The sequence below is a fragment of the Bactrocera tryoni genome, chromosome 5 (genome assembly GCF_016617805.1).
Source record: "Bactrocera tryoni isolate S06 chromosome 5, CSIRO_BtryS06_freeze2, whole genome shotgun sequence".
In the NCBI taxonomy this organism is placed as follows: domain Eukaryota; kingdom Metazoa; phylum Arthropoda; class Insecta; order Diptera; family Tephritidae; genus Bactrocera; species Bactrocera tryoni.
In genome coordinates, this window is record NC_052503.1 from 71384696 (window position 1) to 71407988 (window position 23293).

The window sequence follows — 23293 nt, forward strand, 5'->3', positions numbered from 1 at the left end:
GTGTAGAAATGTTGCGGCAACGCTGCAGGGTGTTTGAAGATTTTACATTTTTGCGTTGGCTTTTTTCTTAATTTGGCAACTGCTGCTTCATGCAAATGACTGAGCGGTGGTGGGTTGATAAGAAAGCTGGTGTGCTGAGAGGGTAGTCAAAAATAGTGAAAATACAGTTTCATTTTAATAATTATACCCTGAACAGGGTATATTAAGTTTGTCACGAAGTTTGCAACACCCAGAAGGAAGCGTCAGAGACCCTATAAAGTATATATGATCAGTATGTTGAGCTGAATCAATTTAGCCATGTCCGTCTGTCTGTCTATTCGTCGGTATATATACGAACTAGATCCTCTGTTTTTAAGATATCGTTTTGAAATTTCGCAAACATCATTTTCCCTTCAGGAAGCTGCTTATTTGTCGGAACTGCCGATATCGGACCACTATAACATATACACAGCTGCTATATGAACTGAACGATCAAGTTCTTGTACACATATTTACTAAAAGAAATGCACCTGTGAAGGGTATATTAGCTTCGGTGCAGCCGAAGTTCACGTTTTTTCTTGTTTATAATATAGCTTAGGTGAGAAAGGATGTGTGGATTGACTTTTTGTGTTGCTAGTGACTTCTGGCGTTGCTCCGAAAGCTACAAACTACTGCTAAATCATAAAAAGGAAATAAAAATTAGAAATTTTAAAAAGAAAATACTTTTAAGATATTCTCCTAAAAATTTAAAAATGCAAGAAATGCTCAGAAATGATAAAATAGTTAGAATTTTTACCGTATATAAGACAAACGATAACGTAAACTGTGATATCTGTGTTTTGGATAACTTTCGGAGTAACTCCGAAAATTCCCTAAAAACTCCGAATTATTGCTAAAAAGCGCCGAATCAATCCAAATACACACAAGTAAGTACAGTAAGTTTGATAATGTAATTTTGAGCTTATTGTTATATAATTGTGGTGGAAAATATTAGGCCTTAACAAAACACTATGCTAAGTTTAATTTATATATTTTACTGAATTTAGAAGTTACTCCGAAAAACTCCGAATTATTCCTTAAGTAACTATTTAAACACAGAAGCTTCTAAGATCGAAATTAGGACCTACCGCCTTTATCAAGTGTTTTCAAAACACAAAAAAACTACAGATTTCTTGGGAAAATCATGCGTATAATCGAAAATATGTATGTATGTATGTCGAATGCAACATATTTATCATACATCAGTTGCTAACGACTGTAAATATTAATAAATTTATGTAAATGTAGGTACTTTTTTATTTATAATATTCGTCTCTAATATATCACATCGCTTCTTACTGATCTGATAGTTACTCATACGCACTGTAGTTTTGCTTCTGGTATTTACTATCACGTGGCATAAGTGCAACAATATCAATTGCTTACTTTAAGGGTTAAAGACTTATTCATAACTTATATTTACACACCAACTAAGCACCTGTTTACCCATGCAAAGTATCCTTAACACGCACAATAAAGAAACCCGTATTTGCACTTTCTAATAAAGTGTCGTAACTAACCATTAACTAGGCTTATAATTTGTTTACATTACTTTATAAGTGCATAACACAGGAAAATCGCTTATAAAAGCCACTACCACCACTCAGCGCTGACAGTAAGTGTACTCCAGTGCCAGCTTCAGTTCTCGGTTTGTGTTTAAATATATACAAGTAAATAAAAAATAAATTAAATATGTCACTGCTATCACCTGCAGTCAACCACTGGACTACGCTACTCAATTTCATAAGTAAATTTGCATTTTTTAAATCTATACCTTTTTTATATTCATTATTAATAAAATTCCGCTTACTCCCACACTAGTACAAACATATTTTATTGACTCGCATGCTACCTGTATCCTGTGGCATCACGATTTCCCATTTGAATTGCAAACACCAGCCAATGGCGAATTCATACAGTACATAAATATTTGGCCTGACAATTTGTCGCAATCCTTGCAGCAGGACATTTACAATTTTACAGCTTTTGCCGAAACGCAACTGGCCTACGGCATGCAGCCCGATGCGTTGGTGCAGAAATTGACTATAGCTATCAGAGAATCCCACTGTGAGGTGAGTTCGAGTAATCAGTCAGACTGCGGTGGCGGCGACCAAAGTTGCTGACGGAGTGAGTGTTGCGAGAAAATTAAAATAAGTGGTAGATAAGCGCAAGATAGCTGTGAAATCAGTTTCATTTTGTATTTTAATTTAATTACGCATGAATTTTAATTACCACTTTTATAACCCGCCGTTCGCTATCGCCTTCCGTGCACTTCGTAGACTTTCGTGGCCTTTCAGGAGGACATACCGAGCTTTGCGCGTAGCTTTTACAATGCCAGCAGAATATCAGTTTGGCGTTCGTTGCGTAATAAATTTCTATTTGCGTACCGTAAGGACCTGCAACAGGATACGACACCATACTTCGATGATTTTCTTTTCATAGGTAAAGTACATACGGCTTATATATATGTACATATTTATTAGCGTTACTCGTTGCACATTTATCAAAGTTGGCAGTTAAATACATATGTATATATCGCTTGTAGGTGGCTTTGTAAGCGTGTACTTTACTGCCACTTGAATTTAATTACAGATCAACCAAATGTTTTAATAGTCGAAGCCGAGTGCGGCAATTGCTCGACGTTTGCATTGAAAACTAATAAATTCATTGGACCTCTAGCTGAGCATCCGGAGCAACTGTATGTATTGGATCGATATAATGGTGTGGAGGGTAAATTTGAGTTGGGCGTTGATTTGTACATGGACAAGGTTCAAAACTTGCAAGGACGCGAAGTGACAGTCGGAATTTTCGATTATCGTCCATTTACAGTGAAAGATTATGTAAGTGAATTCGATTATCTAAAATACTTTTTACCAAATACATAAGTTTGTTCGGAAAAGAAGCAAGTCACGGTAAAGATTACTTTCTTCGTATAAATTTGGTGAACATATTATACTTTTAACAATTATTCAAATAAAACTCCGAATTTTTTCGAAAAAACTCCAAATTATTCAAGAATCATTCCGAAATTATTATTTAAACGAAATTAAACACAGCAGACTTTATTTTTAATCATATAAACTTGTAGAAAGTATTTCCAACAATTATTTAAACTATTTTTTTAATTAGAAAAACTCCGAATTACTCCTAAAAAAACTCTAAATTATTCCAAGTCTATTATTTTATATAAATTATACAAGAAAAAACTCCGAATTACTCCGAAAAAATCGAGTTAGTCCGGAAAACTCCGAAGCCTCCCTAAATTACTATACAAATGAGATTCCGCAAGAGAGCATGAAGAGACTAAAACGCACTTCGGAGGACTCCGAATAATACCTTAAAAATCAGAATTACTCCAAAGAAAGCGCACCTTGAAATTTATTAGTAAATACTCGATTTCCTATTGAATTGTTCAAGTAATTTTTTTAAGTTCCAAAAAACTCGGAACTACTCCAAAAAGCATAGAATCATCCCAAAATTAATATGACGCATAGCGAAGTCTAATTCCTGCTACATAATATTGGAGAAAACATTTTCATCAATTATTGAAATAATTTTTTTTAACTCCGAAAGACTCCAAATTACTCCGAAAAAACTCATAATTATCCCGAAACTATTATTTCTTTGAAATTATGCAGGAAAATACTCTTTAAAAGAGAAACCCTTATATACAGTTATTCGAACAATTTTTTAAAGTCCTATAAATTCGGAATTAGAAAATTCTAGAAAACTCAGAATCATGCCGAAAATAATATTTGAAGGAAATTATGCGTTGGCAAAAATAATTTTGGTCACATAAAGTTGGTGGAAATATTTTCAGCAATTATTCAAAAAAATTTTGAATTCCGAAAAACTACGAATTACTCCGAAAAACTCAGAAGAATTTTAAAGCTATTATTTCAATGAAATAGTGAAAGAAAATAATTATTAGAACTAAAACTTACTCCGAACATATTATTAAATAGCTACTCGACTTCATATTTTAATATCCGAATAACTTTCTTAAATTCGAAAAACTCCGAATAATTCCGAAAAAATTTAGAGCCATTCCGAAATGATTATTTCGTAAAATTGTGCAAAAATTTCGTTTTGAATAATAATAAATTATTAAGTTTTTCCAATCACTCCTTACAAACTCGAAAAAGATACTAGAAAAACGCTATTACACATTTGCGGGACGTGAAGTAAAGCAACTTTACATCTCTTTCTAGAATCTTCAGCCACAGATCAAAGACCACGCTCCGGAAAATCTTCGCGGCATGGTACATATTGATGGCACTGAAGTACGAATGTTGCTCGCGCTCTGTGAAGTGGTTAACTGTACAGTAAATGCCGATACATGTAAGCATATACATAGATATGTGTATTTCGATCAGAATGAGACTGGTCTTCACTTTTTCATACCGAATAATAGCCGAAGATGATTGGGGCACATCTTATGCAAATCTGACGGCGGATGGTGTTTTCGGTTTGGTAACTTCCAGAAAAGCGCAATACGTTGTTGGTGCTTTATACTTTTGGTAAATTTAGTACTACCATCACTGCTTTTTTATCTCATATTTCTTTTGATTATGCTTTATTAGGCCCGATGATTATCGCTATTTGGATATGTCCTTATTTATTGGTCGTTCGGGCGTCACTTGCCTGGTACCGTCGCCACATCGTCTCACCAGCTGGTTACTACCGCTACGTCCCTTTCAACTCACACTCTGGCTGGGCGTATTTGCCTGTCTGGGCGTTGAGGCGTTGGCGCTCTTTTTCACACGCCATCTAGCGCCATCCGATACTGAACCACAATATGGTTTAATGGAGAGTTTTCAATTTGGTTACATAATGACACTAAAGCTATTCGTATCACAAGGTTCAGATTATGTGGTGAATTCACATACGGTACGCATGGTGCTCTTCGCTTGCTACATGATGGACACGATTGTGACGAGTGTCTATGGTGGTGGTCTGTCGGCGATATTGACCCTGCCGACGTAAGTCTCAGACTTGATATATTTTGTATCCCTATATTTAAATTTTCATTTTCTTGTTAATAATGCTTAGATTGGAGGAAGCCTCGGATTCTGTGGAGCGTTTATATAGGCATGGCATACCGTGGACCGCCACATCACCTGATTGGGTTATTTCACTGAAAGGCGCTGATGATGATGTGAGTTGGGTCTAAATATTTGCTCTAGTAGATTTTGGTTTTCATGTTTAACTTTTCTGTTACTTGCAGCCGATGGTGGAAAAGCTTTTGCAAAAATACCATGTTTACACATACGAGCAACTAACGGAATTTGCGAAGACGGAGAATATGGGCTTCATTTTGGAGCGATTGGCATTCGGTATGTTGTAAAGAAGAAGAGCGTGAAAAATTCTAAGTACCAATAGGACATCACACTCTTTCTATAAAAACTGGCGTAATAAAGATTTTATGATCACCTTTTTCTGGTAAAAGTATTATATCACATCATATGACTTACCTATGATATCGTGTTACGATTTTATGGAATTACAAATCTTTTTGATTTCGAAAACATTTAACCTCATGTAGAAACATATAAAATGTTGATATCAAATCATTCTGAGATCATATCACCTAGTTTCTATATATTAAGACCTGATATCACATATAATATAAGCATTACGTCATTTGACAGCACTCGTAACTGATATATTTGATCACTTGACGTTTATTTGATTACAATTTAACTCTGATTTGGATTCATTTTATATGAAAGTGGTATTCACACATTACAAAATATCAAAATATCACATGTAATTATTTTATAATTCTGTGTTTTTTGCAGCTTAAGGAAAATTTGGCAACATTTTAAAAGAACTTGATATTTAACACCATATGATATAAAAATATCACATGACATTTTTTTATAATTATGTATGTATGTGTTAACACATAATATCAAAATATCACATGACTTTTATAATTATGTGAAAATTTTAACAAATTTTTTCCAAAGCAGTGTTTACACATCACATGATATAAAAATATCACATGACTTTTGTGTTCTTGATTCATTCAAATTCAGATTTATTTTACATGAAAATGGTATTCATACATCACGTGATCAAAAATATCATATGACATTTTTTTAAATTTATGTTTTTTTGTATTTAATTCAAATTTGGATTCATTTTAGTATTCACACATCTCATGACATTTTTTATATCCATAACTGTTACTCGTAGCTTAACCACCTTTAAAAAAAAATAAAAATTATCTGAACTCAAAAATAACGTTATTTCAACTGCAAATTTAATTTTCCACTTGTATTTCGTTTTTATTTCCCCAGGTCATTTTGGCAACGTTGACTTTCTCACAGATGAATCCTTTAAACGCCTCAAGCTAATGATTGACGATATTTATTATCAATATTGCTTTGCCTTCGTGCCACGCCTATGGGCTTTGCTGCCCAAATTGAATGATGTGATTATGCGAGTGCACTCAACCGGCTTGGATATATTCTGGGAGTGGGAAGTTGCTGCCACCTACATGGATGGCCAACAGCAGGAAGAGATACAGGCATCTATGTATATGGATTTCGATGTGGGTCCAGTTAAATTGGATATGGGAAATTTCATCGGCTTGGTATTGCCGTTAATAATTGGCGTTGTATTCAGTATCTTCGCTTTTATTGGCGAGCTGGTCTACTACAAGTATACGCAGAAGAAAGCACAAGCGGTGATACATGTAAACTGAGTTACATGTGTGAACCAAAGTGTGTAGAATAAAAATATAGAAGAAAAGATTGAAGAAGTGTAAAATTAACAGGAAATAAGTTAAAAAAGCTTTTCACGCACTAATTGCTGCCCACGAAGTATTTGATAGCTGTTTCTTAGTCAGCTTCATATGACGCTTAGCATTACTTTAAGTTTTCGGAAGGTTTGTTATATATTTTTGATGATCTAAGATGACATTTCGTTGGTTATTTCTACATACTTTCAATTCTCAACTGGTTTATGACTTTTTTTCAATAAAGCTTAGTCAAATAATTTTTAGTGGATATGAAAATTTAATAAGCTCCTGATAAGAAATAAATTTCTGGTTTGTATGCTCTCGAAATCATCAGCTCTACTACACCCAACTTTGCACAATATGACAACCATATATAGGCAACGAACTAATGAAGAGTGAAATGAGTCCAGCCACATGCACAAGCAACTCTCCTTAATCTACATATATTCTCACATATTCATAGAAAAGTAATACAAACAGACGGAACGCTATACGCACATCATAAGCAAATTTCTAAGCAACACCGCCGCTAAGCTGGCATGCCGGATCCTTGAGCGCTTTATATGTGCGCTTTTCAGAACCCGCTCAACCGCCGCGCATCTGTGGTTAATATTTTACTTTCCCACCTAATCAATATAAACATGTTATGTGAAAGTGGAGGCGAAAAAAATATGAATGCACATTAGAGCAGCTCCTGCACACAGCGAAAAGCGCTGATAAATTTCCACTGAAACGCACATGGTTATGTAGGCATATACCATAGTTGTGTGTACGCCAAAACGCTGCTGCAACATAGAGGCGAATACCGCGGCGAAAGTACTTTGAGTTGCTGTGGTGGCAACAAATCGAAAACTTCAGCTATTTCGCGCGCAGCTTTGAGGAGCGTTCAAGCGCAAATGCACCCGAAAACTTTGATGCATTTTTTCATTTGTATGCAGCGTGGAGTTTAGCAGATGAATGATGTTTTCGTGCTTATCTCTAATATTTTTTTGGGGGAAAAAGTTGCCTAACACTTTCGGTAAACACTATTATTAATTTAAACATATTTTGTATGAGATGTGAGAGATAATCATATTTAAGTGGTTTATATTAAGTTAAAGACCGTGTGTTGGCTATCATAGTTCAACATTTCAGAAGACTGAAATGTTCAGCACACTACGAGTACTTTTGAGTTACCTTATAGTTTCACAAATCAATACGTGGGCCTGTAGTGGCACATCACAACTCCAAAGACCGTCAATAGTTGCTATAAGTAGGTGAAAAGAACAACAACAGTATCATGTATATGAGAATCTGAGGATGTTCATAAAACTTTTAAGAGCTAAATTTTTGTTTCCTAAAGAATTTTTTGATAAACTCAATGAAAATTTGGAAGACAAAGCAGCTTTTACGGAAAAAATTTTACAATATTCCCCAATAATTTCCATAAAGTGTAATTTCGTTCCAAGGGAGAGACGTTGACGATTCTGCGAAAAATATACTAGGAGTGTTTTCACGCTTAATATTACAAATGAGAGAAAAACGGTATCTGGATCTATCTAAGACAACTTTCACAGAGAGTGATCCCACTCAATATATTAAAAATGAGTGAAAACAGTATCAGGATCTTTCTAAGAACACTTTCACTGAGAGTAATCCTACCCAGAATATTAAAAATTAGAGAAAAACTGTGTCTGGATCTTGCTAGGTACATTTTTACTGAGACTGATGCCACCAACAATATAAAAAATTAGACAAAAACAATATCAGGATCTTTCTGGGAACATTTTCACTGAGAGTGATCCAATCCACAATATTAAAAAAATAGAAAAACAATATCTGGATCTTTCTTAGAACACTTTCATTGAGAGTTATCCCACCCACAACATTAAAAGCGAAAGAAAAATTACCAAGTGGAGCTTCCATACTTCAATGGAATAAGAAAAAATGACTATTTACCATTTTTGGCTCACCTTATGGCATCGTATCCAGAAGTAAAAATAGTAGAGTCACAAAAAATTGTTTTCTAATATTTTATTTTTACCGAAATATGCCAAGTTTCTTCGTCATGGGTTAAATGCCATTCTTCAAACCACATAAAGAAATCTAACCTCATGTCTGACGATTTCCTGAGCTCTCCTTAGTATATCTCTACTTTTAGCTTAGCGCAGGTTTGTTAAAAATATGTGCTCTTTCCACTGAACAATATTTGTCAGCGTGGCTCGTTTTATTACCAAAATAAATGCCAAAACTTCAAATATTTAACTGAAGAATAGAGAATTGAAATTTAAGCAATAATTTTTACTTAATTTTTTGTCAAATACTTTCAATATTAATAAAAAAATCTTTGCAACTAAAGCAGCAAACATATATCCTCAAAAGTATTTGTAATCTTCGCGCACACACACAAACAGCTTGAACAACTTCCGTGGCAGCACAACAAGTATGCTCGAGAAATAAAGTAAAACATCTGAAATAAATAAGAAATTCCAACTAATTGAGTAGGATTTCGCTAAAGGAATTTCATAAAATGCACAACAACAAAAGCAACAAAGCCAAACAAAATAACAAATATTTACAACGGAAGCAATTGTTGGTACAAATAGCTGGCAAGCACAGTTGGCAACAATGAAAAAATATTGACGAATGGCAGCGCGGCAACGAGGGCTAAGAGAAATATGATCAGGTGGGCTTGGGAGCATGTACTATATAAAAGAGTATTTATTTGTAAATATGAATGTTGGAGTATATGTGCGTGTATGTAGCTTTTGACTGGCTTGTAATAAAATAAATTGATTCTCGCGATTTCTGCGTTGGTTTAAATTTATTAAATAAAATGTTAGCTAAATGACAAAACCGAAAATTTTTAATGAAAGTTTTGTTTAACTTTGCTTATAGAAAGCTCTCAATTATTTTTTTTCTTAACCCTTGTTGAAATAAAGGTCATATGTACCCACTTGTAGTAACCATGGGTTAAGCAAGTTGAAACAGCTATGGCTCAGACGAATTCTTGAATAAATGAGATTTATTTTATCTTTCGAGAATTATAAAAATATGTGCAAATTAATTTTATAAAGTTGTTTTCTTGATTTTAGAAAAATATCTTTTTATATTAATTAATTCTGAATTTAATATCATTATTAACAGTTTTTTTATCAAATGAGAATTTTTCAGCTTTCGAAAATTATAAAAATGTGCTAAATAATTTTTTAAATCTATTTTATTTAAAACAATTGAATTAATTAACTTTTAAACTTTATTTTGAAAATACATATTTTTTTAAATTAATTTATTTTGAATTTAATATGCTTATTAATTATATTTTATTAAATTTTATTTATTAAATTATTTTTGTTTCCGAAATTTTTTTGTTTTTTTTTCTAATTTCTTAATTTTTTTATATTTACTTAAACTTCCACCTTAGCCTCCAGGCACCTCTTGCTGCCGGCCAATAATAAAACTGCTTTTATGTTATTAGTTCTTGCTGCAATAACAACAATACTCAAGGTCTTGCGTATGGTTACCTGGCAACTAAGAACAAGTTGGAGAAAATACAAAGTAAAATGAAATAGAAATAGTCACAATGTTATATAATAAAGGCAATGCAAGAAAAATGTTAACTAGAGTTCCAATATAAACAAAGGCAGATATCTAGCCGAGACAGTAAAGTAATACCTCTATGTAAATACCGAAACACTGGCAATAGTAAAAGTAATGAAATTCAATTAGTTGAATTATATAATTCAGTATTGACTATATCAAAAAATTGCTGATATGTTTGTTTAAAATAAATAAGAAAATACGATTTAAAGGCAAATTTAATCTAATATAAGAAACGCCTAAAAGTATGTGTATTTGGAATTTTTTAAAAGCACTAAATAAACCAAATTTTCTACAGTAAATCGTTAGTAAACTGGCAATACAAAGATCAAGTCTATAAAAAAAATATTTGAAGTACAATTCCGTTATAATTTAAGGTGCGCCTAAAAGTATATTTAGATGAAATCATTGAAAAGTCCTCAAAAGTCTTCGTATTTCGCAATAAATCAGTACTAAACTAGCAATTCGAGGAACAACCGTAATAAAACAGAAAATTTGCAGCATAATTCTAGCTTAAGTGATGAAGCGCCTAAATGTATGTGTATTTAAAATCACTGAGTTCTAAAAAGCCTTGGTATATCGAAATAAATCTGTATTAAACTAGAAATTCGAGGCGCAAGTGTATAAAAAATGAATATTTTGAGCATAACTTTGACAAAATTTAAAGTACGCCTCAAAGTATGTATGTAAAGTTAGTCAAAAAGATTCAAAAATACTTACGTATTCCTCGATAAATCGTTAGTAAACTAGCAATACAAGGATGAAATTCGTAAGAAAAGTATTTTATAGCACAATTCCTGTATAACTTTTGATACGCCTAAAAGTATGCGTTTATTAAAATTATTGAAAAATGCTGAAAAACCTGAGATTTCTTCAATTATTACGTGGTAAGCAAACACTGCGAGGATCAAGCCTCATAAATAAATATTTGAGCAATTCCGATATAATTTACGTGGCGCCTAAAAGTATGCATAGTTGAAATTTGTTAAAAGTGCTAAAAAAATTGATGTTTCACTGTAAACCGTTAGTAAATCAGCAATATGAGGATAAAGTCTATAAGAAACAAATATTTCTGGTAAAATTCCGGTATAATCTAAGGTACGCCTAAAAGTATGTGAAGTTAAAAATTTTTAAAAGTGTTAAGAAAATGTATGGTTCTCAGTAAATCGTTAGTAAACTAGCAATATTAAGATTAAACCAATAATAAATATATTTTAAAGCACAATTCCGGCATAATTTAATGTACGTCTAAAAGTATGTGTTGCTGAAATCATTCATTTTCACATAATCCTTCATATTTCTCAACAAATTGTTGGTAATCCAGCAATATGAGTTGTTTATAAGTATAAAACTCATCACAGAATGTAGCGCGCCTAAAAGTATACATTATAAATTTAATTATAATTAATTTACAACAGGATCCTGTATTAGGTACAAAATTGGCATATTTATTTTCCGTTAAGATGTTTTTTGCAAAACTTTTGGTGTTGGTGGTCATGACGAAAGTTTATCAAAAAGCGAAAATAATTGAAATTTTTCAAGTGATATACATATATTACTAAATTTCAAAAAAATAATTATATTCTAGACTAAATACAGCAGCTCGATAAAAATGGCTCACTAGTAAGAGCAGCTATCATTTTTATTGGCTCTGTATTAGTAAAAATCAACGAGATTTGAAGACTGAAAACCCTACGAAGAACATGAAAACCCTTGGAAAGACGTGGAAATTAGAAATTTTTGCCAATTCTATAAAATAATTATGATTTAATACCTCTTCAATTTCTATACACATGTATCACAAATATTACTTAATTATCAACCATCTACTTGCCACCTACGCGCATTTGCTGATTTTTCCTACCTACTGCTTGCAACAAAAAATTATTATTGGCTTCTAGTTTTTGCTGAACTCTTACTTTCACGTTTGTTGTTTTCATTTTCGCAACCAACTTTTCCAGCTTACAACCACATACAACGCCCCCGCCTTACAGTGTGCGCGCTCACTGGCTTTTGCTCTGCTACACAGCTGCGCCACAGCCACCAGCAATCATTCAAGCCAGCTGAACTTTTACCTCGAACGTCGTGCGGCAACCACAGCAACAACACTTTTTCACATTTATTGCGCCATTGTGTTTGTTGTTATTGCTGCTTTTGTCGTCATACTTTGTAATCGCTATTTTTTTTTTGTCTTGTGTTGTGTTGTGTGATTTTTTTGCTTTCGCTCGTTCGTTCGTTGAATAAAACTCAATCACAAATTATAAGGTATTATTGCCATGGCAAACTGTTGCGTTGCTAAGCAATCGCTTTCATCATCGTCATCAACAGCAATATACTCGTAAATAGAAGCAGTAGTAGCAATCAACAACTTCTCGCCAAACAGTAATAGCAAAAAACACACGAAGCCAAATTGTATGAGTTTTCAGTGTATTGGTGTTGGCATAACGACTTTTTATCTAGTACATATAGTATAACTGTATGTATATATCTGCTTTTATGAATACATACACACATACAGTAGTTTACTCTCTCAAAGCACACACAATCGGTCACGGGTAGCGAAAATATTCATATACACTTCAGCAGGCATGAAAGTTTATATATTTATTAATAGATATATGTAGACTTCTATGGGGTCTAATAAAATTTAGCATAAGTTATTTCTTAAGACATAATCTATGCCAAACTGAACGATTAAAATTGACGTCTGAGATGATCGAAAAGGGTAATGCTCGAAAATTCTACGAAAAGGTGCGGCGACCGGAACATACTCTTGTAGAACCCCCCAAAAAAGATCTAGCGACTGATGATGATGGAGGGAACACCGATTCCCCAAACGATGACGATGGAACAGACGGTTCGGCGAGGGAAGATGAACTATTCAAATTCGGCGGCGGAGACCTGATAAGGAGCATGCATCTGCTTCTTTGTAGAATATGATTGAAACTTAAGAGTGTTCTGCCCAATTCATAACAAGGGAGACTCCACAATCTGCGTCAACTACCGTGGGATAAGCCTCCTCAACATCGCATATACGGTTCTATCGAGCGATCGATAGCTTTTGACGGAACGACAAAGAGCTGCCTTTATGCCGCTATGTCTGAATTTGGTATCCCGCAAAACTAATACGGCTGAGTAAACTGATGTTGAGCAACGCCAAAATCTCCATCAGCATCGGTAAGGAACTCTTTGAGCCGTTCCACACCAAACGAGGTTCCAGACAAGGCGGCTCTGTATCATGCAACTTCTTCAATCTACTGCTAGAAAAAATAATTCGAACTGAAGAGCTTACTCGAGCAGGTACCATCTTTTAAAAGAGTTAACTGCTGCTGACGTACGCCGAAGATATTGATATCACTGACCTCAACATAGGTGCCGTTAGTTCCGCTTTCTCGAGGCTGGACAAAGAAGCAAAGCAAATGAGTCTAATAGTGAGCGAAGGCAAGACGAAATATCTGCTGTCATCAAAGAAACAGTCGTCGCATTCGGGACTTTACTCCCATGTCGCTGTTGGAAGTAATAACTTAGAAGTCGTAGATAATTTCGTCTATCTTGGAACCGGTATTAACACCAACAATAACGTCAGCCTGGAAATCCAACTCAAAATAACCTTCGCCAGCTGGTGCTACTTCGAACTGAGTAAGCAATTGAGAAGTAAAGTCCTCTCTGTACGAAAAAAGACCAAACTCTAGAAGTCACTCATCATCCCCGTCATATTATATGATGCAGAGACATGGACGATGACAACATCTGATCAGTAGACGTTACGAGTTTTAGAGGGAAAGGTTCTGCGGAAGATTTATGACTTTTGCAGATTGGCAACAGCGAATACCGTTTTCGATGGAATTATGAGCTGTGCGAGTTATACGACGATATTGACATAGTTCAGTGAATTAAGAGTCTGTGCATGCTTGGGCGTCGAAATGCGTCGATAAATCACCTTGTGTTTAAAAAAATACAGAAATAAAAAATAAAAAAAAAATTGAAATATCAAAACCCATGAAACTCCTTTTGTAAAAACAGCCAAAATCGGAAAAGATATCATATTTACGCTTCGATTTCAGAGAAAAAGCTCGTGCAGTGCTAATTCTATATTAAATATTTCTACTCTTTCACTTTTCTTCAGCTTTAGTTGCTCATCAGCTGCTCAGCGCTAAAAAGGGCAAGATTTATAAGCAAAATTGCCACTCTGCCACTCTCAGTTCTCTACATTTAATTCAGAGTGTTACTAATTGTGCGTAATAGTGCGACATGCATTTTCAGCAAGTGATCTTTATGCTTCTACTCTCTAACAGAATCACCTAACATAAGCAAAGCCTAAGCTATCACCTCATTTCCTTCTAAAACACCGCATTTTATTAAAACATATTTTCCCTGCACTGCCAGCACTTTAGCCGACCGCCTGCTCTAACCCGGCTACGTTGTGGTTGCTGGCTTTTAACTTTGGTTTTGTATGAATTTTATAGAATTTGTGAAATTGTTTTATGAAAAATATTTGCAATATTATTAAATTAAAAAGTTTGCCACTAACAAAAGCAGCAACAATATACGCACCTACACATACACAGAGTGTAGCAATAGCAACAATGTAAGCAACACAAAACAGCAACAATAACAACAGCAGTGGCAAACAAAGCGCAATCAGGTGTTACAACAAATGCAACGCATATTTGCCATTTCCACTTGTTTGGCTCCGTTGTCTTAATTAAAAATGCTTCAACTTTAATTAGCAACTTTAAGCGTTGGCTTAGCAGGTATGCCAGTAGAATGTGGTAAACCGCCAGCTAACAGCTAACAGCTCACGGTTCAGAGCGCAGCCAAGGCTCATGTCGCTTTTGCCACACTCTCCTTCGTCCTCTCACTCTCTCATAATCTTTCTTTCCTTCGCTCGTTGGTTTGACATGAATTCAAAGCATTTTATGATTTTTTTTTTATATTATTTGCTTTTATTTCTTAAGTGTATACATTGTTGTTGTTATTTATTATTATCTGTTGTTTGTTGTTTGCTGTTCTTCAAGTCTCACAAATGTTTAGTTCACTTTGCGTTTGCTGCGCTAAGGTTTCCTCACTGCTGTGTGTTCTCAAATTGAGTGAAGCTGTGAATAATTACTTTATTTCTAATGGCTCCTTGAGTTTGTGAGTTTCTCTGCTCCGCATAAAAGTATTTTTTGAGCACTTTAGTTGGTAAATATTGCACTACAAAGCACGTTGCTTACATACAAGCAAAAATATGTAATGCGACGGTCAAGACTTAGTTAGGTGAAAAGTAGAAGCGAAAATGTAGCTAAAGGGTCTCTAGATCTACGCATAAGAATATGCGAAACTTACTGTGTTGCTTGCAACAAATATGTGATTGGAAAGCTGAGCAGAGAAGTACCAGGTTATGTTAGGTTAGGTAACACAGGTCCTTTGTAATGCCAGTTGGAGGCTTATCAATTCGAGCTGAAGCTTAATAGATACTTGATATCTAGTTCTTAAACTTCATCTAGTGCATTGTACCGCGAAACTTTTAGATATCTTAGCTTTACTTCTAGGTAATTCTGGACAGCATCATAGGAGGTGTGCCAGCGTCCCACTCAGGCCTACTGCCCTGCTTTTTCTACAACTGTCATCGCTAATAATACCCATGCGGCTAGCATGTTATGCTCGCGCTTCTTCGGGTAAAAAACAGGCTTTTTTCAACAATTTTTTTTTCATATAAAAACTTAAATATTTTATTAGAATTTTTTGATTGCTACAAACATACACTATTAGCAAAGAAATTTTGCAATTTTGGAAAAAAAAAATTATAAAATCGTCCATTGCGACGCCATTTCCGGTGACCCCTTAGAAAAAAGGTGAGTAGGCGTTGGCAGGATAACTCCTTACAGGATCATTCAAAGTACTTGGATGAAGGAAAAATGCTGAAAATTGGATTTTTGGTAGACATTTTTTCTAAAAAACTTAAAATTTTACTTTTTTTCAAATAGTTTTAATTGAAACAATTTTCTTCGTCCAAGTGTTAAAAGATTGTATCTCAAAGGATTATGAAAAAATTCTTAAAAATGCTCAACCGTTCTTCTCGAGATATCTTGCCAACCGACTTCAAAAACACAGTTTCGAGTAAAACGCGTTCAAAGGCGGCGCACTTAACCTAGCTAGCCTCGAGCGCACAAGTTCTCAAGGCTGTATCTCCTAAACTATTACTGGGATCAACTTGAAAATTTAGGGTAATATTTTAGAGGTGTGGTTTTAATTTAGTAAGACAATAAAATAAAATCGATTTTTTTAAACCCTAAACCCATGTAACGAACTAAGTAGTGACCGGCAGCTAGTTCAACAACCATCCCACAGTCTTTTCGAGACGTGCATTTTCCACATTATCTTGAGGATAATGCATGCTCCCAAAACATATCACCTAACCCTGATCTGCTTTTTAGCAATAACTGAACTTTCATTGTTTATCGTTTTTAACGACTTGTGTATTTATCGAACTGGTTCAGTAGTCAAGCGGTTGGCAGACAGTAAAAGTATTTAGCAAAATTAATGGTGGGCGAAGTACTATTTGTTAAAATGTGTACTAAAATAAATATATACATGTATATATATTTTCCTGTTGAACACAATACAAATATTAGCTGAATCAACGAAGCTATTATGCACTGCCTTACCTAATTAACCGTAAAATATGCCTTTTCATAACCAAATAAATACTTCGCAAGAAATTTGCTTATTTTACGCTACGGCAATTCTTAATCCCTGAATTCACATACATGACTTTCAAAACATAAATCACATTTTTATTCTGCTAATACGCTCTTCAGTAAATACACTCGCTTCAACTGCAATCCGTGATCCTTTAAGTCTCATACATGACTCTCAAAAAAAAAAGATCCCTACCTCACTTCAACTCACCTAACATATACTTGTATTGCTGCTGCTACATATTGGCTGCCTTTTTTACGCATATTAATTTCACAAAACGATTACTCACGCCAAATCACTTTGATTTCCATGCATTTATGCATTTCAAGTATTTGCTACCTATGAGCAGCACATGAGCGCATTTTAGCGTGCAAGTGTATGCATATAACTGTAAGCAAAATGTCAAGACGTCCATTCAGTTGAACCACTTAACTTTTCACTCGGGCATAATGCGTGCTTTGGCAGCTGCCAGCCATTCAAATCGTCATCGATATTTTGAGAATCGTTTGGTAGCTTTTCCTCGATTTTTGCTGCAAAATTGCAACATGATGCTGCGAAGTTATTGCCACTTTTGAAAGGTTGAAAGGTGAGTGAGTATAATATACAGAAATATATATTGGAGTTTCCAAGCATATTTGGTCGATTTTATATGCACCCAAGCGTAAATACAGTTAGCAACAATTAACTAAAGTACAATGTTAGATATTTGGTAATAATTTCTATAGTAATTATAATTGGAGTAAGTAAAGTTGTAACTTATGAATCGTTGCAAATACTGGAAATGGCTTACAGTGATTCAGTTTTAACAATAGCAATCACAAGCCTACGAGTGGTACGAAGCCTTCAAAAACGATCCAGAGATCATTGAAAACATGCCTCGTTCTGGACGATCTACGCCATCTGCAACTGACGAAAATATTAAGAAAAAACTAAGGAAATATTGCTTGAAAATTGTCATGCAAGTGTTAGAGAGATGGCAAGAGAGCTCGACATTTGTAACGAGTCCGTTAGAATGATTTTAGTGTATATTTTGGGTAAGAAATGAGTTCCTGCTCGACTTGTTCCGATAAAGCTGAATTTTTTTCAACAAAAGTATAATAAACAGGACTCTATGAATATACTTGATCGTGCGAAATCGAAATTCAACATTCATGAAGAGCATTATGATGACATGAAGTTATGATTTTGACATGCAATCAAGTCAACAATCATAGGAATGAATGAAAAAAACGAGGCGAAATAAAAAAAAAACCATTAAAGCCGCTCTAAAATCAAGGTGATACTCATTGCCTTTCTTAATATTCGTGGTTTGGTGCAACATGAATTTGTGCCGGAGGAAGAGACGCTCAATAAGGCCTTCTATTTCGCCGTATTGAGGCGCTTGAGTGAGAACATCTGTCGAAAACGGACACAATTGTGGATTTTACACGATGATAATGCACCATCGCATCAACCCACGATTGGGATCGAATTTATAGCCAAAAAGGCAATGAATACCATCGATGAACCACCGTATTAACCAGATTAGGCTCCGTGTGATTCTTTTTTGTTCCCCAAATTGAAATTGCCGCTCCGTGGAATCCGTTCTCAGTCGATCGGAGAGATAAAACTAAATTCGCTGAAGGAGCTGATGGCTCTGCCAAAAGAGGTTTATGAAAAGTGTTTCGAGGACTGGAAACCGTTGGCATAAATGTGTTACAACTGGTAGCGATTACATTGAAGGCGACAAAATAAACATTCATGAATAATTAAATACATGCGCTTTATTTACAATTTCCGCGTACTCTTTTCTAACAATGTTTTCCTTAACAAAGGGAAAAGAAGGAAAATGGTAAAATAAAATGGTTGAATAAAAATTAAATCTCTAATATATATTATATATATGTATACTACCTTCGGTAAGTGACCACTATGGCATACGAATATATGTGTACATACCTACAAGAGAAAAGAGAAAAACATAGTTTAGAAATATTAATTAAATAGATTTCACTTTAAGAATACACAAGGCGTAACAATTCTTAATTCTAAGAGCTAACTTAGTTCTAATTTTTGTATAAAAAAAGGAAGAATGCCACGCTAGCCACCAATGAAATTTGTGAAGTTGACGGAGACACTGTTGAATCAGTTCGTGTAGCACAATGGTTCGCTCACTTCCGTTCTGGAAATTTCTTAATTTCGATTTACACGGATAAAAGTTTTACACTGCTGGAATAATGTCTCTAGCGGAAAAATAGCAAAACGTGGTCTACCAAAATGATACATATTTCTCTAGTGATTTATTTATTAGTATAAATATAAAAAAAATGAAGTTTGTTTTGAAATACGAAAAGACTTTTTCGACTATACAATATTTTGATTTTTTTGTTTGGGTGCTTTTTTGTCAGAATGTATATATATATGTGTTTATAAGGTCTGTTGAGAAGAAAGCTATTTATGACTTTAAGTGAAGGTTTTTCATTTTTTCTCTACGGTTTGAGATTTCTTTATATTTTTTCAAGAAAAATTGGATAAAATTTTTTTTCAGCTTTGAATAATTAAAGCTGTTACCTCATTTCGTTCCAAAATAATTTATTAAACCATGATTTAATAAATATATTATTCGCCAACTCATACCGTAATACGCCCGATAGTGTGCTGGCAATGCCTGTGAAATCATTATTGCCTTTGCTCAATGTAGCGTGTAATATTTTTGTACACACACACAGAAAAACTCTTTTCAATACGAGTGCGCTCAGTAAACCATGGCATAATAAAGTTAAACTTACAAAATCGGACGAGCGATTACATGGTCGCAATGCAGCATTTGCCCTCCGTCATTGAAATAAATACCTCGCACTGATGGCTGGCACATCATTCATACACCTGATTGGCTGCTATTTATGGATTTTGCTACATTTCTATGCTTCAAAAGCGAATTCAAAGAATCATTAGTAATTGCGAGAATTCGCTGGCATTTAAATAGAATAACTAGCAATGCTAGAGTAATGCACAGCAACAGCTTGGAGCTACGTTGAAGTTCCGCGTTGAGCACGTGCTTGTATAAAAATTTAAATTTCGCAAATTTTGCACGAAAATTTATTTACATATTGTTGTTGTGTATAATTGCCTACCAACAGGCGCAATACGTAATGCTTTCTTTACTTCATGCAAACCACCCTCTAAAAAACGTGGTTTAATCGCTATTGTTTTCAATTCATCCGCCGCTAAAAGTGTTTGTGTAGTTGTGTCTGACAAAATATGGGTGTGGTTTGGCAGTTTGCCAAAAAAGACGGTGCCAAAAGCAATCAATAATTGTAAAGACTTTACAATAAATATATATGTACATAGTAATGTAAAGCAAGTAGGCACGCTAAAATACAAATATATAAAGGCGTGAAAAACAGCAGAATCTACTAACGTAAAAGAGGTGGTTGCGTATTTATAAAGAAAAAATTATATTAATTTAAATTATGTGTAATATTTTAACGCCAACTGAATTAAGTTTTTCGTAAAATGCATTATCTAAATATTTTGTATATGCAGGCATTTTTCGTGTTAACACCGAAGCACCGTGTCTGCGCCTAAATATACTCTTAGTTTTTATGCTCTTTTTGTAAAGTCTACTCTCTTCTGTATTGAGCAAAATTATATCTGAATAATTGCTCTATTAAAATTGTGAGTGTATTGCTCTATTAAAATTGTGAGTGTATATTTGCTAACTAGGAGCCTAACATGTGTCAACAGGTGGTCCCATAGGCAAATGATTTCACATATCTAAATATTTTTTTGTTATGAATAACAATTCTATTATCTTTTCTTTAAAGAAGGTTTGCTGTTTACATGTACTTTTTATTATAAAAATTACTTTGTATTACTAATAAATAGTTCAGTAGAGAAAAGCGTTAAATTTTTTGATTTTTTATTTATTTAAAAAATAATTTAAAAAAAATGATTTCTTTCAAAAATATAGTTATATCAAAAATTTTAATCAAGGAAGTTGTAAAACAAGACTAAAAACTATAATTTATAAAGTCTATTGCCTACATTTAGGGGTGAAGCACTAAAAAGCGTAAAAAAGATTCCTTTCCTACAATTATAAAGCTCTTTTAGCGGCAAGTTAATGCACATTTTCTAATGGTTTGTGTAATGACTAAACGAAACTCTGTCTTTGAACCCCACTAAGCTTTCAGTTATGTATTTCCATGTACATTAGTCTTCAAAAAAACCCTTGCACAACTTAGCGTCCACTTTGACATCTAACGGGAACTATGCTAGTAAATAAAATGCTGCCCATATAAATTGCTGCCTAAAAGTTCGTTAAATAAGCTCTTTAGAAACATTTAAGGTTATATACTCCGCTATATGGCGCAATTCGAAAGCTCCGGAGCTTTTAGTACGTAGGTACATATTTTTATACACTAACATCTTTTGTTTTCCTACCACGAAATAAATATGGGATGCTCCTCAGAAGATTTTAGATTTATATACTGCGCTATATGGCGCAATTCGAAAGCTTCGTAGCTTTTTGAACGAAGGCGCATAATTTTGTATGTCAACTTGGTATACCAAAATCTTTTATGTTCCTACCTCGAAATAAATACAGGATAATACAATTTAGTAGGCTAAGAGCTTTTGTGCTCCCAACTCGAAATAAATATGTGAATAGCGTACACGCTTTGAAAGCTTTCTGAAAACTTATTTCACTGTTTACGTTAAATATATGTATGTATATACATATATAAATATATATTCAATAAGGAATAAAAATAAACTTGCAGCTTTTGTTTATGTGAGTATAACATACGTATATTGCATGAAAGCTTCGGAAACTTTCTAAAAACTTGTTTCACTGTATACTTTATATATAGCAGTACATACATATGTATATGTAGTATATATTCCATGCCAGTATGTTTTTCTCAAACTACTATGGTGTGCGACTATGGGTAACGCTGAGCTTTCGAAGCCAGCACGACTTTTTCAGTCATTTAACGTTAGTGTGGTGGTGGTGCCAGCATATTCGCAAACCAAAACAAGTCTAGTTATGTAAAAAGTTTAGATGCCCATGTACTAAAAGAACCGATAATAGTAGTTACACAAACCTCGAATATTATAAAATAAAAACACAGTTATTTCCAAACTATGCACTGCTGTTAACGCAGCCCAACAGGCACAGAGTCAACTGATATATGTATATACTTCAAATAAGTGAATAACGTCGGTTAAGAGAAACTTTCAGAGCCACTGTACTATTTTACATACATAAAAATTCGCATGAAAATGTATGTGTGTTAGTATGTATATGAATACCCCCGTTAGTATACAGCCGGTTACGGCCGAAAACATTAGAATTTATGTTGGTGACAACTGCACTCATGACCCCATAATGCTTAATATTTCAGCATTTCTATATGTATATATGGGCAAGCATTAAGTAGGTTAGCCAATGTGTGTGTATGTGAATGTGTTGGTGTACACTTTGCGCGATTTAACATTAATAGGCCTCGCTAATAGCGTACGAGCGGCTGGATGAAGTTTGAAATGGACATGGCTGGAACGGCTCGTTGGCCATCAACGCTCATAAAGGACATTTACTTTATGAGTTCTTAAACTGTTGGCAGGGCGAGCACGAGGCAGCTGGTTGAAATGCTGGTCGGCCGGCTGTCTGGCAGCTGATGCTTGCCGATCAGGAAGTCAACCAGCCGCATGGAGGCATGGGAAATGGCATGCAAGATGAAGTTGAAACTGAAAGCAGAGACAACTAAATGTCATACGAATAAGGTGGTTTATGTATGCGGATGTATTTGTGTGTGAGAGTGTGTTGGTATGTTTGTGCATGCATTACATGAAGTACGTGAGTAATTTAGATATGCAAATATCATTTGTGTGAATACGTCGTGGTGATAGAGTAATAAAAAGTAAAGTGTTAACGTTTTTAAAGCCGGACATTGGAGAAATCAGTGTGTTGGTTATAAACAGGGAAATAAAGTTGGCGAAGTAAAGTTAATATTTAGCTTACAATCTTTTATATTAAGAATTTGATTAATAAATTTATAATTTTCTCCTGAATATAATTGGGATCGATTTGCAAAGTTGACTTTCGAAAACATTTTTTTCAATATTACTATATTAACTTTTACTTTTTGCCTTTATTTTGAGAAATTTTCTTGGAAAAAAATATATTTATTTCAAAGGATGATCAGTAATATTTTTCACTACTCTCTCTCTCCATACATATATTCGCCCACAAAAATCAGTGCAAAAATTTCAGTGCAGCAAATC

At 34.2% G+C, this 23293-nt stretch overlaps 2 protein-coding genes across 3 annotated transcripts in view; one reads left to right on the forward strand and one right to left on the reverse strand.

The window, feature by feature from the left end:
• Positions 1-23293, reverse strand: part of LOC120776614 (CUGBP Elav-like family member 4) — a 975983-nt gene that overhangs the window by 674651 nt on the left and 278039 nt on the right. The window lies entirely within an intron of this gene.
• Positions 1711-9115, forward strand: LOC120776613. The gene is made up of 10 exons (XM_040107403.1): positions 1711-1765; positions 1840-2090; positions 2298-2460; positions 2611-2858; positions 4230-4359; positions 4433-4538; positions 4602-5000; positions 5071-5176; positions 5246-5354; positions 6324-9115. The coding sequence occupies exons 1-10, from the start codon at positions 1711-1713 to the stop codon at positions 6728-6730; spliced, it is 1974 nt and encodes a 657-aa protein (XP_039963337.1). The 3' UTR covers positions 6731-9115.